Source organism: Grampus griseus (assembly GCF_964374135.1).
Source record: "Grampus griseus genome assembly, chromosome: 2".
NCBI classification, from domain to species: Eukaryota; Metazoa; Chordata; class Mammalia; order Artiodactyla; family Delphinidae; genus Grampus; species Grampus griseus.
Window position 1 is genome coordinate 38,422,518 of NC_139018.1, and position 16,685 is coordinate 38,439,202.

At 35.0% G+C, this 16,685-nt stretch overlaps 1 protein-coding gene across 1 annotated transcript in view; it reads left to right on the forward strand.

Annotated features, from left to right (window-relative positions):
- Window positions 1-16,685, forward strand: part of KCNH5 (potassium voltage-gated channel subfamily H member 5) — a gene marked incomplete at both ends in the record, with an annotated part of 325,030 nt that overhangs the window by 25,583 nt on the left and 282,762 nt on the right. Inside the window, 2 exons of the mRNA XM_082649042.1 lie at window positions 2,500-2,623; window positions 13,380-13,486. Of these exons, the coding sequence (XP_082505168.1) occupies window positions 2,500-2,623; window positions 13,380-13,486 (231 nt within the window). The remainder of the gene's footprint in view (window positions 1-2,499; window positions 2,624-13,379; window positions 13,487-16,685) is intronic.

Genomic DNA, 16,685 nt, shown 5'->3' on the forward strand with positions numbered 1-16,685 from the left:
AAGATGTCATTCCATTGATTTCTGGCCTCCTTTGTTTTTCATTCTTTGTATGCTGTATTTATTACACCTCCCCCAAATATAACACATATAAATAATGTATCTTTTTTTGGATGTTTAAAATTTTTTTTCCCTTATTTTTCATTAGCAATTTTACTGTCATCTTCTTACTGTTGCTTTCTTTGGTTTATCTTGCTTGAGGTTTACTGAGCTAAGATCTCTGTGTTGCTATTTTTCATGCTATTTGAAAAATTTTAGTCATCCTTTATCAAGTAACATTTGTGTCCTATTCTGGTTTTTTTCCCCAGACTCAGCTACATATATTTTAGACTGCTTGATATTGTCCCAGGACATCTTTTCTGTTATTTTCTCTTTTTGCTTCAGTTTGCAGTAATTTGCATTGATATGTTTTTAAACTGTCCTTTCTTTTTTATTGTCCAATATATTGTTAAATCTATTCAGTTTTTTATTTCAGAGATTGTATTGTTTATTTCTATGTTCCCATCTCAACCTCTCTATTGCCCATTTTTTCTCTTGATTATTGTTACAGTTTCCTGTTTCTTTGCATGCCTAATAATTTTTAACTGTATACGGACATTGTATTGATACAATGTAGAGATTTTGGACTTCATTATTTTCCTCTGAAGAGGATTTCATTTTATTTTAGCAGGTGGTTAAATTACTGGTGCGTCACCGTAATTATGACTTCAGCTTTTTTTTTTTTTTTTTTTTTTTTTAGTATGAGTCTATTTTCTACATTTTTGATCTTAGACTCAGGTCATAACCATTTATCCTGAGACTTGATTTTTATTCCTGAAGTAAGGCCTTCTGTGGAATTAATGGAAAGCTCAAGGTATTTACCAAGCTTCTCTAACTTGATAGGACTCGAACTCCAAAATTTGTCCTATAGCTTTGGGAAGCTGATGAAGTTTCTGCCTACCTCTTTAGCCTTCTAGTCATTGCAAGACAAGATGGGTTCCTTGTAGTCTCATCCTGTGCATGCAATTTAGGTCACAGAGGAGGATTTGAGGTAGATTTATATACAGGTTTATGGCTCCATATGTTAAAGGAACTCCACCTTAACTTCAAGCTGCTTTGGCGGTCCCAAATTATGATCTTTGACTTTTTAGCCCCATAAGACTTTTCTATTTGAGCTCTATCACCCACGAACTTTACAAACTGAGACGTGCTCTCAGGGGAATGGACAGTTAAATGAATATCTCACCTAATGTGTCTTCCTTTTTTCAAGGGTTTGTCTTTTCCGGTTTCCATCCACTTTTGATTGTCTTCTAGTGCCTTGAAACATTTTTTTCCCATATGTTGGCCCATGCTTCTTGATTTGGCATCTGTTCTGGTAAATTGTACTTGGTTACATATTTGTTTTTCTTCATATGTAAGTTGTTTGAGAGTAAAGGGCATGGTTTATTGATCTTTATTTTATCCCATTGTCTGATCCAGAGTAGTGCCTTTTACTTAGCAGCTACTTAGTCAGTGAATTGCATTGTTATTTATATGAAGAGCAACTGTAAGTCAGAATTTAAACTTCAAGTCATCTACTCATAAGTTAATTTCTCTTCAGTACACCACTCAATATGAGTTCAAAGAAGATTTTTTAGGTAGATATTTTGAAGTATAGTACTCCCTAAAAAATCTGCTTGTAAAATATTGATATTTATTTTAAAAATAATTTTATGTTTTATATTTTAATATTGTTTTAATTTTGATGTTAACATATTTATCATTTGACCTACAAAACCGCTAAAGTTACTGCCTAAAACTGTTGGATTTTCAATCAAGGTATATGCCAAAAGATATTATTTTTTGTATTAATTTTTATACCTAAAGCAAAACCACTTCTCCATGCAAAACAGACCAGAGATGTTTCTTTTATTTAGAATAATGGTAGTTTCCAAATTCTGTGTAGCATGTGGTTGAAAATAATGTCTTTGAATAATTTTATTTTAAAAAGGGACTTCATTTAAAAATTTGATTTTAAATTAGACTTCTCTAGATCAAACTGATGGACAATGAATTTGTCCCATCATGTCAAAATTACATTAATACAGTTTTTGGAGGAGTCATCCAAACTTGTCTCTGTTATTAAGTTTAATATTCTCAGTTTGTAGAGAAGTGACTGTAGCCCTTAGTCTTAATAAATTAAACTGTTTTTAGCTGTGATTATTATAGTCATTAACATTTATTTAATATTAACCATGCTTTGTTTTCATAGTGTACTGTTTACTTGAATGCAGAGAGTATTGTAAACTGGCTTCTTTTCAATGGAGTTTTTAGTTTATATGCAAATCTTGTACTCATTGCAGATCTCAGTTGCTGATCATGCTAAAGTAATAATGCCAGTTTCAAGGATACGTTTTATTATTTGTACCATAACAAACCATAGTTATATTTGTTTATTTTTATGAATATGTCTTTTTAATTACTTGAAAGAAGTACATTGTTAAATGAAGCTAAAAAACTTCCCTTTTCTTCTTTCTCCTTTAGAATCGAGTTTCTTACTGGGAAATGCCCAGATTGTGGATTGGCCCGTAGTGTATAGTAATGACGGTTTTTGCAAACTCTCTGGGTATCATCGAGCTGACGTCATGCAGAAAAGTAGCACTTGCAGGTAGGTTAAGAGAACAGCTCAGGAATGTTTTTTAAAGTTTAACTAAATGTTGAATGTGGTTAAAAGGCTTAAACTTACTTAGATTCACTGTGATTTGGTCTTGCACCCAGTTCTTGGTACAGAGCTCCCAAAACTCTTGGAATTTCTTGTTATATGTTAATGAGGTGACTTTTGGAAAGCCCTTAGATAACCTAAAGATGGGGTTGGCTGCCAGAGGAACCAACCATGTAATTAGTACCATGCCCTCTCCCCAGTCTCCTGGAGAGGGGCTGGAGGTTGAATCAATACCAATGGCAATGATTTAATCAATTATGACTGTGTATTGAAGCCTCCATAAAAACTCAGAGGACAGGTTCTGAGACCTTCCAGTTTGGGCAACATGTGGAAGTGACGAGAGTGGCATGTCTGGTGAGGGCATGGAAGCCCCATACCTTGTCCTGTGCATCTCTTCCATCTGCCTGTTTCTGAGTTATATCCTTTTATGATAAACCAGTAATCTGGTAAGCAAAATGTTTCTGTGAGCTCTGTGAGTCTCTCTAGCAAATTATTCAAACCAAAGGAAGAGGTCATGGGAACCTCTCATATATAGCTGTTTGTCAAAAGTACACATACCAACCTCTGCTTGTAACTGGTGCTGAAGTTTAAGGAGGGTGTCATGGGAACCTCCAATCTGTATTAGGTGGGTCAGAAACACAGGCAACGACCTAGGCTTGTGACTGATTCCTGAAGTCTGGTGGAGGGTAGTCTTGTAGGACTGAACCCTCAATGTTTAACCTGTGGAATCTGATGCTATCTGCAGGTAGGTAGTGTCAGAATTGAGTTGAATCATAGGACACCCAGCTGGTGTCCCTAGAATTGCTTGTTGTTGGTATAGGGAAACTCTCCACCACCACCCCCACACCCAGATTGGAATTGGTACCAGAACCTATTGATTCACATGAAAACTATAGGGTAAAAATTATATTAGAATGTTAAGGAGACTAAACTGTCAATAGAAATACATAGTTTAAGAGCCACTGGTGAGAACTTTTGCAAAGAGAAATATTTTTGCATAGCTGTGAATTTATTAATTCATTCAATAAATATTTTTTGATCACCCTCTATGGGCCACAAACTATTCTAGGTGCCAAGTGATCAAAGGAACATCCTATATCAGAGGACCATTGATGTCATCAGCACTTCTTGAGTTGCTAAAACTGTATTGAACAAAGTAGAGGCAACAACCCCCAACCAAGTAGGACATGGTTTTTGAACATTAAAAAAAAAATCAAAATGAAGTTTTTTCATACTGTGTAAATCACACGTACTTTGTTATGTTGGTACATTGTACCACTGCTATTTTGTTTGACTTATGTAAAACAGAATCTGGCATTTATATTATTTATAACAATTCTTTTAAAATATTCCATATCTGTGAGCTTAAAGAGAGTATTACCAAAAAAGATCATAAAAGAGAAAAGGAAACTCTATATAAGGAACCAATTTAGAACCGAAAACTTTTCACAATATTTCGGTAATGCCAGATGGGATGTTTTTTCCTTGAGTTAATTTTTCTTTAAAGCTCACACTTAACTAAGTACCAAAATCATGTTATTTTAGAACTGCAAGGGGTCAATTTTTTTCTACTCCATATTCGTTATTTTTCAGAGGAAAAACTGAGTTAGAGTTAGGTTAAGGGATTTGCCCAGGGAAGCAGTGATTTATTTATCTTTTTTTCTACCCATTTATGCTGCGAAACATTATATGCATATACAAATATATATATTCTACATCTTCATGGAGGGTAGGGATTTCATATGGAGTCTAAACCTGACTATACATGGGAATCACTTAAGAGAGGTTTTGCAAAACACAGATTCTCAGACCTCATCTTAAACCTATTGAATCAGAATCACCTCAGGTGGGTAGGTGGGGGCAGGAATCAGTCCTTTTAACCAGCAGCTCTGATGATCCTGATGCTTAGCCAGCACTGAGAAATTATCTGTTCAAACATCCTCTTTCTTCGCTTATCCTCTCCCAGCAGTCCTCATTTTCTCTCTACTAAAGTCATTCTCGTATTCAGCCTTCACTTCCAGGCCTGAAATTGGTAGGTAGGAATGATGAAAAACTGTGGCCCCTCGTTGAGAAACTCTCTTTGGTAGCACGGATGTCTCTTGTGCCTTTTTACCTGCTGCGTGGATATTAGCTCTTGGCCTAGCACTGTCACTGAGGTGTGTGTTCTAAATTCTGGGAGGCCAAGGTTTGTATTGAGCATTTCTGCTCCCTTATGTCTCGGCAGGGTTTAGGTTAGGAAAAGGTTAGTTTTATGGTAGACCTAACCTGTGGAACAGGTTCTATAGAGAATTCCAGGAAATGTAGATGCTCCCATACCTATTTCCTGACCTCCCACCATCATCATGCCGGGCTTGTTTCAAGTTGCCATCTTCTACCTGAAGGTGCTCATAACTTTTCCTCCTTTGACTCCCTATAGTTCATCATTTGGCACCGTAATATGGCCTTAAACTAGTTTTTCTTATCCCTGGGGTTTTCATTGCTATTGCTTTTGGTGTCATTTTTGAGATGTATTGCTCTTCATATCTGGATGTATTGTAAAGTCATGCTCACATCTCTTCTTGCTTCCCATGTATCTGCCCCTATACCCCAGCCTGTTTTCTTTGGCACATGCAATTTTTCCTATAAAAAGTTCATTAAAAAATGCTGGCATGTTGTAACACAGAGAATGTATATTCTATCCCCTTAAAGCATTGCTTTCCCTCCTACCACCAGTGCCAGATTATACATGCCTTGAAGGTAAGGATTCCATCTTGTTCACTTTTGTATGCACTACAGGACACAGCTCAGTGTTCTGTGTCAGTATTGTTGAATTGGTTGGCTTGTTTTGCAATAAACCCTAACCTAGGTCTCACAGACTTCTGTATAACATGCTTTTATTTATTGTATTTTATCCCAAGTGTTACGGTATTTGAGGTGGGTAAGAAAGCAGAGAGCTTTGGATTATGTTACACTTTTTCACTGTGGGAAGAAGTACGCAAATCTCCCCCCAATTCTTCTTCACTTTTGTTAGAGATAGTATTTTCAAAATACCAGTATTCTTTTATTTTTTTTAACATCTTAAGTGGAGTATAATTGCTTTACAATATTGTGTTAGTTTCTGCTTTATAACAAAATGAATCAGCTATATGTATACATATATTCCCATATCCCCTCCCTCTTGAGTCTCCCTCCCACCCTCCCTATCCCACCCCTTTAGATGGTCACAAAGCACAGAGCTGATCTTGCTGTGCTATGCGGCTGCTTCCCACTAGCTACCTGTTTTACATTTGGTAGTGTATATATGTCAATGCTACTCTCTCACTTCCTCGCAGCTTACCCTTCCCCCTCCACATGTCAAGTCCATTCTCTACGAATACCAATATTCTTTAAAAATTTTTTTATTGAGGCATAGTTAATTTATAAGATTATATTAATTTCAGGTGTATAACAGTGATTCAAAATTTTTATAAATTATACTCCATTTGAAGTTATTGTAAAATATTGGCTATATTTCTTGTGCTGTACAGTATATCCTTGTAGCTTATTTATTAATCGTAGTTTGTACCTCTTAATCCCCTACCCTTTTCTTACCGCTCCCCTCTTCCTGCTCTCCACTGGTAATCACTAGTTAAACATAACAGTATTCTTAACACAAACAATTATTACTTGATTGCACAAAATGCCCATTGTGTTCTGCTAATCTAAAACTTGCAAGCAATTGAATGCTCTCGCAGAGCAATGAAGACTAGCATCTGATATATGAGCAAGTGTTTGAATCCTATCAGGTTTTCTTAAGGCATAGTTTATTTTAATGCACGCCCCTTTCAAACTTCTACATTCCGTTTAAAAACTAAACTACACCCATTTTACTTTCATTGACGCACTTTTTAGAAGAATGAAGACCTGGAAATAATAAAAATGTCTGGTAATATATTTATTAAAAAATGTTAAGGCAAAGCCCTAACTTCTTACATCATATGTTGGAAGAATAATGACACTGAAAGAAGCTAACAACGTATTACTAAGTAAAAAAATCAACCAACCAGCCAAATGAACAAAAAAGATTTCAAAACAATATCTGCATCATGATTCCAATTTTGTTTACATATAGTTGTTTTCCATTTCCTGTATGAATCTATAAAAGCCTTTGAATATGATACACAAGGAAACAGAGGGAGGAAAGAAACTTTTATACACATTTAGAAATACAGTGTTAAAGCTAATGTTATACAGTTTTGGAATCACTGAATTCTAGTTGAATATGGACATAAATAATTTGATACTGAGGGTAGCCTTATAACAAATCAAAGAATTTTACTGATTTTAATAATGACAAGTTTTAGACAAACATAACAGAATAAGAAGCTACAAATCAGTGAGTATCACTTTGTGAGGAAAAAATATGAATATTTTATGTGCTGAAAAAGAGTCATCTTTGTATACAACTTGCACTAGATGGATTAAAATTGATAGGATTAAAGTGGTAACTGCATAAAGATTACATGTCCTATTTTTAAAATATTCAAATGTGAGTTGTTTTATGGAAAATGACAAATATTAATTTGTAATTTTACAATATCAAGAGGCTAAGATTATTTATACATTATATATTATTATACATTATTTATACATTTGTATATTTATTCTGTTTTCTTATCTTTTTCCTTCTTTGTCTTTCCCAGTCCTTCTCCCATTAGACCAGGTGCATAGAATCAAATTAAACATACTCCTCAGTTTGTCCCAATATTATCATTTGGATCTCTCTAGGCACAGTCTATTTATTTTATTTTAATTTCATTTTATTTGCTTTATTTTGTTTCAACTTCTTTTCTTTTATTTCTTTTCCCCTTCCATTCCCCTTCATCTTCCATAGCTATTCATTTTAGTGTGTTCATTGTATGTCTTTCTAATCCATCTTCCATGTGTTTAATAAATACATGTATTCTTGAAATGATGTTGCTTTGTGTGTGTTTTTAAGGCCTACATAATTCATGCTGTGCAGTAAGGTATACAGTTTCTTACTCTTTTCACTCACCATTATGTTTTTGATATTTTTTAATGTTGCTATATCATAATCTATTTCATCATGTCTGACTGTTTTATAGTGTTCCAGTGTCCTCACAACCTTCATTTTCTTTATCCACTTTACTAGTCTTGAACTCCAACTTCTGACACTTTGCTACTCCAACAAGTTGGAGGTAAACATCCTCATACACATCTTCTTGTGTTCCCATGGGAGAAGTTGTCTGTCTCTATGCCCAGAAATAGAATTGCTGGATAGTAGAATGTATGCAGAAATTGTAAATTAACTGCTGTCAGATTGCTGTCCAGAATGGCCCTCTGTTTCTACTCTCAGCAGCCATGATGGAGGGTTTTCCTATATCCTTGCACTTTATAATAGTAGCTAAATTTCTATTAAAATAAAAATCTGGTGTGTGCCATGTACTGTCTCATTTTTATTTTAGCTAAAATTTCAAAAAATATTTTAATGAAATTTCTGGATTCCTAGGAAGTTCAAATGTTCATTTGATTGTCCAATAATTTCATTTCCAAGCTTTTGGACTGTTGCTGTTTACTGAAGGACACAAAATGTATTGCATGTTTGAAGGAAATTGTATGTAGGTTTTGGGGGGATGGCATTTAAAAACATCTGACCTTATCTCAGGACCCTTAGAAAGCCCTGACATTCGAGACATACTGTCATAGGTCAGGAAGAAACCACTTTAGCATTTTACCCTTGATTAGCCTGAACCTTTTAAAAACCTGTTCTACTTCTTTTAAAATTTACTTTTCATTTATTTATTTTTGTTTTTTAAGATAAAGGGGTGAGAAGAGGAATCAGATAGGTAGGGAAGATTGGAGTAGATAGATGCTTTCAAATACATTTTTTTTTTTTGGAAGGCCCATTAATAATTCTTAACCAAACTATCAAATTAGACAATGAAGCAGAGATATTAAGAGCCACTTTATTGGATGTATTTTCACAGGTAGTTTTATTAACGCAGGGTTACCTCAGTCAACAAGAGAACATTACACATGATGGATGTCAGTCAGTCTGGTTCCATTTGGCCGAGAGCTCTGCTTCACAATGAGCGAAAGTGTTGAAACATTCAGTGTTGACTGAGTGTTTGTGTGCTTATTAGTCCAGGAACATTGTTGACCATTAGCAGATAAAGATTGGCAGCACTCATGATTAGATTATATATTTTTTCAGTTTGTAAGATTCCTTTCTCCTTTGGAAGTCTGTCAAATTATAGCCATACTTACTGTCAGGTGTTATAATGAGGCTGGTTTGTGAGATTTTGATGGCAAAACAAGGGATCCAAAAATAAGTAAATCTTGCTATAAACCAAACTACTTAGTCCTAGAAGTTTCCTAGGGTAAGATATACAGGAAAGATATACTGCCAAATGCTCAGGCAAGCTGGATATGGCCCAAGCCAGGCCTCAGGAAATCTCCCTTACTCCCAAGATCAAGTCTTCCCACAAGTTAGTTGTGTGGCAAGGTAAGTGGCCAGATTATCCAGCAGCAGGCCCTGGGTGAATTTATGCCTCAATGTCATGGGTTCACAAAGAAAGAAGACACACAAAATGATGTGTGTATCCCTTTAAGACACAGGGACCCTGCCCATTAGCAGGCATGGCCCAACCCTTGCCCTAGAATTGTAGAGGAGCAAAGGAGTAGGGTTGGGCTGGAGGGGCTTCTAACCCCACCCATAAGAAGCATTCCAGTAATAAGTCATTGTACAGCACATTATAATTTGCAACTTCATGTGCATTATCCTGTTAATCCCCACCCTCTGAGTTATATTAACATTACCATCATTTTACTGATGAGGCAACTAAGAGTCAGAGAAGTTGTACGACTTGGCCATGAGCCTTACAGATTGTAAGTGGTCCTCTTAAGTGCAGTGGTCCTCTGTTATATTGTGGCTGCTCCATATTATAGCAGGGATAGATTGCTTCTGTGCATCTAATTTTATTTTCCTTCCAATAAGATAACAGTGAAGTTGTAGAAGTCATTTATTATTACTGAAGGGGAGCTTGGCTATCTAAGAGAGTAATTTGAAGTTCTGTAATTTTTTTAGTATTCCCATTATATATTCCTGGAGGATATTCAATAAGAGGCATAAAAAGTATTTAAGATTATTATATAGATATATAGTTTCTAAAGTCTGATGATTATCATTTCTAAATCTTGGTTTCCTTCAAATTCCATTAACCATTCAAAGGCTGCATTGAGCTTCAGCCATCTGCAATCAGGCTGCAGGAAACCTCGGTAAAGAAATTCAATATTTACACATAAAAAGTGCCGAGCAAGTAAGCAAATGTGCCATACACGTAAAATATGCAGAAGCATTGATTTAGTCATTTTGGTTTGGACAACTTCGGGTGGAAACACTTTCAAAGTTTGAATTAATCTCCAGAACACTTGCTTTGGAAGATTGGATAATACATTTCAGACATTCTTTCAGGTCATTTTGAAATATCTTTTGTTATGTAACTGCTGCATTTTACCACTTCAAATATGTGTTCTGTCTCTGGAAATACGTAGTTTTAAAACTTAAAATAAAAATATGAGTGAAACTGCGTAAGAAATAAAACCTATTTTTGAAAAATTATTCAGAGTATAATAAGCTGGGATTTTTTTCTTAAAATGATCCTATTTTCTTAGGACAGTCTATTTTAGCATTGGGAGGGCTAAAGAATGGGTTATAGAATTTTCAGAGTTTATTTGAGAAATTGCTTGTTTTCACCTTCTCTTCAGCATTTTAGCTGAATCAGACTTGTGTTGTATTTCTTCTTAAGTGGTATTATTACATCAATTTCTAAGACAGTTTCTTTTTTTTAAATTTGAGTTGTAACATTTTTAATCCTATTCGAGTTAATTTTTCACCATTTTTATCCTAGTTGCTTGTTATATTATAGATGATTTCTTTTTTATGTTTTTCTGTTGGCCAATTATGAATATTGTGTTTTGGTTTACTGAACTATTGACTCTGACATTTAGTAATAGGAGTAAATACTTTCTCTTTTTTTTAAGACCACAAACATTTATTTAGTTTAATTACCCTTATTATTATTATTTTTTGTATTTTTAATGTTTTCTCTTTATTAGTGTCTTTAGGTTAAAAATAACAGTCAATAAAAAAGTTTACTTGTCTGTAAAAAATATTAACAGTATTAAATAGTGTTTTATTTGTGGGGAGGAAAGGAGGGTGACTTTGTGCACTTTAACTGAGGAATTCTAATTTAATTATAATGCCCTCAGGAGATTTTCATAAAACTCGCATGAGCTGAAACACAGGCTTTGACAGGAACAGTGGCTTTTCAATGCCCTCTGAAGCTTCATGTGTTAGTCTGGCTATAGAATTATGGAGTTAGAGTCTGTCATCCTATTCTGATATTCTCTTGCTTATTTTACTATTATAATGACAATTAAAAATTCCTTTTTTTATAAAAGAGAAAAGTATTGTATTGAAAATGCAGGCCACAGATTGGACAGCCTTTGGTTGGCCTCATCTACTTTCTTAGTTTTCAGAATTCTAGTTGCTTAGGTTAGTGTTACCATAAGATGGGTCATTACTCTGTAATTTTTTTTTTTTTTGGAATTTTTGAATTTTATTTTATTTATTTATTTTTATTTTATTTATTTTTTAATACAGCAGGTTACTCTGTAATTTTCAGTTGTGATATGGTTTCATGGTTGAATCCTGCTAGTTTTGCTGGCTCTTGCTAACAAACTATGCTTTTCATGTTGTAAACTTTCTAGATTGAGACATTCAGGAACAGATTTCCCATGAGGATAAAGAATCTTAACCTTCAGGGGCCTTTACTTGAGTGCATGTCTTTCAAGCCTCTGTACCTAATTTTGTTTTATAATTTTGCATTCCTTTCCTTAAAGACGGCCCCTAAAATTGTATAAGCTTCAGGCCCCGCCGCACTTGGATTTACCTCTGGCTAATAAGCTAATTTATTGAAAACTCGAAGAAAAGCAATAACAAAGATATACTTGAGCCTTCAAAAACTTAGTCAAGTGCCACACATTTTTTCCTGGTGGAAGAAATGGTCTGGACAATTACAGCAAGTAGTAGAACTAGGTATCTGAAACCAGATGCACAACTGATGATTGGCAAAGCATCAGGAATAGGGTTTTGTAGGCTTGTAGTGCTTGACTGAGTTCTGTTTTGTAAATTCTCAGACTATTGGTGAGTTTCTCTTAGAAAAAATAGATAATTTAAAATGTTAGGAAATGTTTGTGTTATGTGGAAATTCACTCTTTATGTTTTGTATGTGCCGTAGTAGTAGCATATGTCTCCTTCAATTTCTCTTCTTTATTTTCCCTCCATTGGCTCTACTTGTACATATTTCAGAAAAATCCTCATAAATAGTGAGAATGCCAATGCAGTATATGTGTAATACAGAGTCTTCACATTTCATTGTAGTATGGGAGTGTAAAAAAGACCATGCAAGCTGAAACCATGTAATAGGATATTAATAACTGAAAAATTATGATTGTTCTGTGACCTTTAACAGTGTTTGTCAAAGCATTAAAAAAATCTCTTACTGTTGGTTATAAGTGCAGGGAAATGAAAATAATAGTCAAACTAATATTTATTTTGTACATTATTTAGTGATCTATAACATTAGAAACATTGAGATGAAAGTGTTTCATTTCTTTGTAAAAAGCTATCACAAGTCATTTGAACAATTCTTACATTCTCGTAATGTATTTTATGATATGAGGAGAGCATTTTTTTTTTATCTCTTAGCAAACAGTCATACTCGTTTTAAATTTGAATCCACTTCTACTCTTTTATCCTTCCACTTTCAGTATCGTGAATTACCTCCTAGGGCTCCTTTAATGTGAAGATTTTTTTACTGGCATGACTTCCTCTGGGAAACCTTGGTCTTTCTTGTAACAAGTCCTTTCCTGATTTATGTTGATAAGTTTGTCCTCACTAGGTTCCTCTGCCTGCATATCTAGAGCCTCTCAAATGACAGCAGTGTCAACATTCCCACTATTCTTACAGAAGAAATAACTGCATTTATGTTTAATTTGAATTTCACTTCCAGCATTATCACTTTACATTTCTTTGGTAGACTTTAATCTTTGATGGCGAATTCCTGCTTTTGTTTATCCGTTTTTGTAAAATGTCATATTAGTTTACCACTGAGAGACAAGGAGACAACACAACTACACACTTTGCTTTCTGTGCGTGAACTGAGTAGTAGTAGATGCACAGTAATACTGACAGGCTTTAAAAGAAGTGGTGTGATTTGTCACTAATTGTAATGTGTACTTGTTTTTTACTAGTGACTTGTAGACTGATGAGCTAGCAACAAAGTTTATATGCTATCATTCACAGTTAATATACTATGAAAACCAAAATTTGAACTGTGTTGTTGGGAAACTGGTATTATTTAACTAAAGCATAGTAACTAAAATTGCTGCATATTGGACTTGTGTAAAGTGAAGACTGCTTCTCCCTCTCTTTCTCTCTCTCTGTATGTTCAAAATAACTTCTAAAGCTAGATTTTAGCAGGAAGTTTAGCAGTCATGGTTAAAACATGGTTTAAATATTTCACTTCATTTTGTGGGAGCAACATTATATTTTGTAACTAAATCCGAATATTTAATTTAAAAAAGACAAATATATGATTTTATGTAGCATTTGAAAAGGAACACAAAACTGAAATGGATTATTTGGTGTTTTTTCCAGTTTTATGTATGGAGAATTGACTGACAAGAAAACCATTGAGAAAGTCAGGCAGACTTTTGACAACTACGAGTCAAACTGCTTTGAAGTTCTTTTGTACAAGAAAAACAGTAGGTATCTATATTACCAATAAGGTGTGTCAACTCTTTATTAATATTACGTCTTGGTAAGTGGTAGTTAAGCTATAGTGTAGAGAGAATATAAAACTTTTATTGCTTCTCTTGGCAGGAGGTACTTGTAAAAATTAGATAGCAAAATTAATGAATAATACTTACGAAAAGCAACCTTTTGAGGACTGAAAGAAAAATATAATGCATTTTGAATGTGATTTTTTTTGTGTCAGGTGACAAAATGTTCTGTGACTAATACTCATGATAAAGATCCTATAGTTGTGACAGCAACTAAAAATGACAGATAAATTCATTCATTTCTTCTTACAGTTAAAGGGAAAGTTGATTGGTGTCAATGGGTGTGTGTGATTACCTTTCTACACATATGTAGATGACGTGAGTATATGGTATCTACCTGAGGTGAATCTTTACCAGTATGGCTGTTTGCTAGACTCAGACTGTTTTTGTGCTAGACTTTTGAGTGGAAGTAATCATTACTTTCAGGATGGGCCATTCACACCTGGTAACTTTGTGTTGCTGTTGTTTGCTGTTCTCCATGATGGGATTTGTGGGTGGTCAATTGTCTGTTATATAATCACATAAGACCTCATGATATGGGTCTTAGGCAATTATGGGAGAGTCTGATGAGACTCTCCATTGGAGTTTGGAGGAAGAAAACAACCAAACAAAAAGCCAACTAGTACACTCATCAAACAAGTCTCCTTTCTGATTTGTTTTCTTTGAATAGTCACTTATTTTATTTCTTTTTTTGCTGCATTTCCAAACAGAGTTTTGGTTTTTTTTTAAAAAGAACAGTCACTGCATAAGATGAGTCAACTTATTTAGTGTTAATGTTAAATGATACCAAAGCCACTTATTACCTTTAGTGGAAATTGATGGTTACTAAATTCTTCCCCAGTTCAGGAAGCATTCTAGCTTCAACAGGAAGCGCTTGTACTGTGTTTAGTGCTGGTTGGGTTTTGTGGAGCATAATTTATCCTCTCCATTGTACCTTAAACATTTGTTCTCTATGGAATATTTAGAATTTTATTTAGGTTTCTCTTTTTATTAATAGACCATCATAGAGATAACAACAACCGTAGACATTGCTTCACAGTAGTAGTGAAGTTCCATTACCAGTATCACCTGGTTATGGGAGCACCGGTCTTCAGTGGTTTTACTTAAGGAACATCTTATCATCTTATCTTTCATTTTAGAATCAAGGCTGAAAATGTATTTCTCTTTGACATCATAGCCAAATGTCCGTTGGCTTACCAACTAGAAAACAATCCATTCTGAATGATCAGCTCTGTCTTCTACAAGAGAAAAGCCAGTTTCTAGGTGCTTTCTGGTTTTTTTTCCACTAGGTCCAAATACATACTGATAAGCTGTAGTAGACCCATATGCCAAAACTCCCTTTCATTGTTTTTTTTGTTTTTTTTTTTTTTGCTGTGCCACGAGTCTTCTGGGACCTTAGTTCCCCAACCAGGGATCAAACCTGTGCCCCCTGCCTTGGAAGTGCAGAGTCCTAACCACTGGACCAGCAGGGAATGCCCCCTGTCATTTTCATATAGGGTCGTTATCCCTCAAATGACTTCAATATGTACCTCGAGTTTAGCAAATAATTTAAGAATATTCCATATTACTAGGGTCATTTAACCCTGGGATTTAAACAGAATAAACGAATCTTTTTCAGATTTTAAAGCTTCAAAGCCAAGTCCATAGTTTCTGATTTTCTCAAAAATACCTTTGTGGAAATTTTGTTTTGTTTAGATCCTTTAAATCATGTTAACAATAGCTTTTTTTTTTTAACGTCTTTATTGGAGTATAATTGCTTTACAATGGTGTGTTAGTTTCTGCTTTAGAACAAAGTGAATCAGTTATACATATGTACCCATATCTCTTCCCTCTTGCGTCTCCCTCCCTGGCTTTAATATTTCATTTCCAAAAGTTTCCTTCCAAGGTGGTTTGGATAGTTTGCTTTATTTTAATAGCTTGTAATAATTGTCTGACCTTTGTTCAGGCCTGCCTGGTTCTTTTCAGATCTATACAGTACCTATACACATGTAGCTGTCTGCTTAGAGCCAGTAGGAGTTATGGCCCATAGCACTATAGATTAAAACTCCTGTCTCTTCTGGAAAGTATCTGCATTGAGTTTTTTTTCTTTCATATGAAGAATAGATATTATCCATGCATTATAAGGCAGTTCTACTATACTTAAAAGCAGCTTTAAAAAATCTTGTAAATAGCTAAAGGCTTTTGAACAACAACTGAAAAAAGTGTGTTCTTTTGACGTTTTTTAATGTTAGAAAAAGTCACATGCCTGTAGAGAACTGTTTTGGGAATGCCTGAATGCCAAGTCCTCCCAATACTTCCATTAAATAATTAGCTAAACACCATTTGCAGACAGGGAGATTGAGGTATCTGATTTAATATGTGTCATGATTGACATTTCAGTTTGCAGCTTCTATTGTTTAGGTCCATTGCTCTGATTAACAGTGGGCTGCTTCTACTGTTGAGAAAGAAGCAGTGGCTCTGGGATGATGACTGAAAATGGATCTTTCTGTTTACACAAAGGCAGAACTGTGATAGCTAGGGCAACTCCAGATAATCAATGCCAGGGCACTGCCTCAAGTTTCCAGCAGCCACAGGCCTTTCTACCTAACCCTCCCAGACTTCCCGTCTCCTTGAACCCCAAATCCAGAATATAGATATTTCACCAACCACTCAGCAACAACTGAGCCTACTTGGAGAAGTCTGAGCCTGTGACTAAGCCTGAAAATAGTATACCGTGATATCTGAAAACAATTTTAAAAACAGCTCTGACTCAATGCCAAAATTTGAAAAGTTGCTGTTTTCATAGGAAGGTATGAACTGTAACATCTCTTTCTGTTCAGATTTCTAGCAGACCTTGGAAAATGACTTATTTTTAATACCCCTTTCTCTCTGTTTATAACCTTGCTGCCTCAAGCTCACTGTGTTGGAACAGCCATAGGCCATGTATCTGCTAGCGTCTGGGCCTGGTGATTTGTCAAACTGTGTACATCACTCACAGTTCCTGGACACACTGTGTAAAATAAGAAGCAGAAAACAAAGAACAAGCCTTTCTGGGAGATAGTGTGATTGTTTTTGAGGTCCCTGTCTCATCCTGTAATCATTTTGGAAAAGGCCGTGTCCTTCTGTAGGCCCCCTGGGGTTG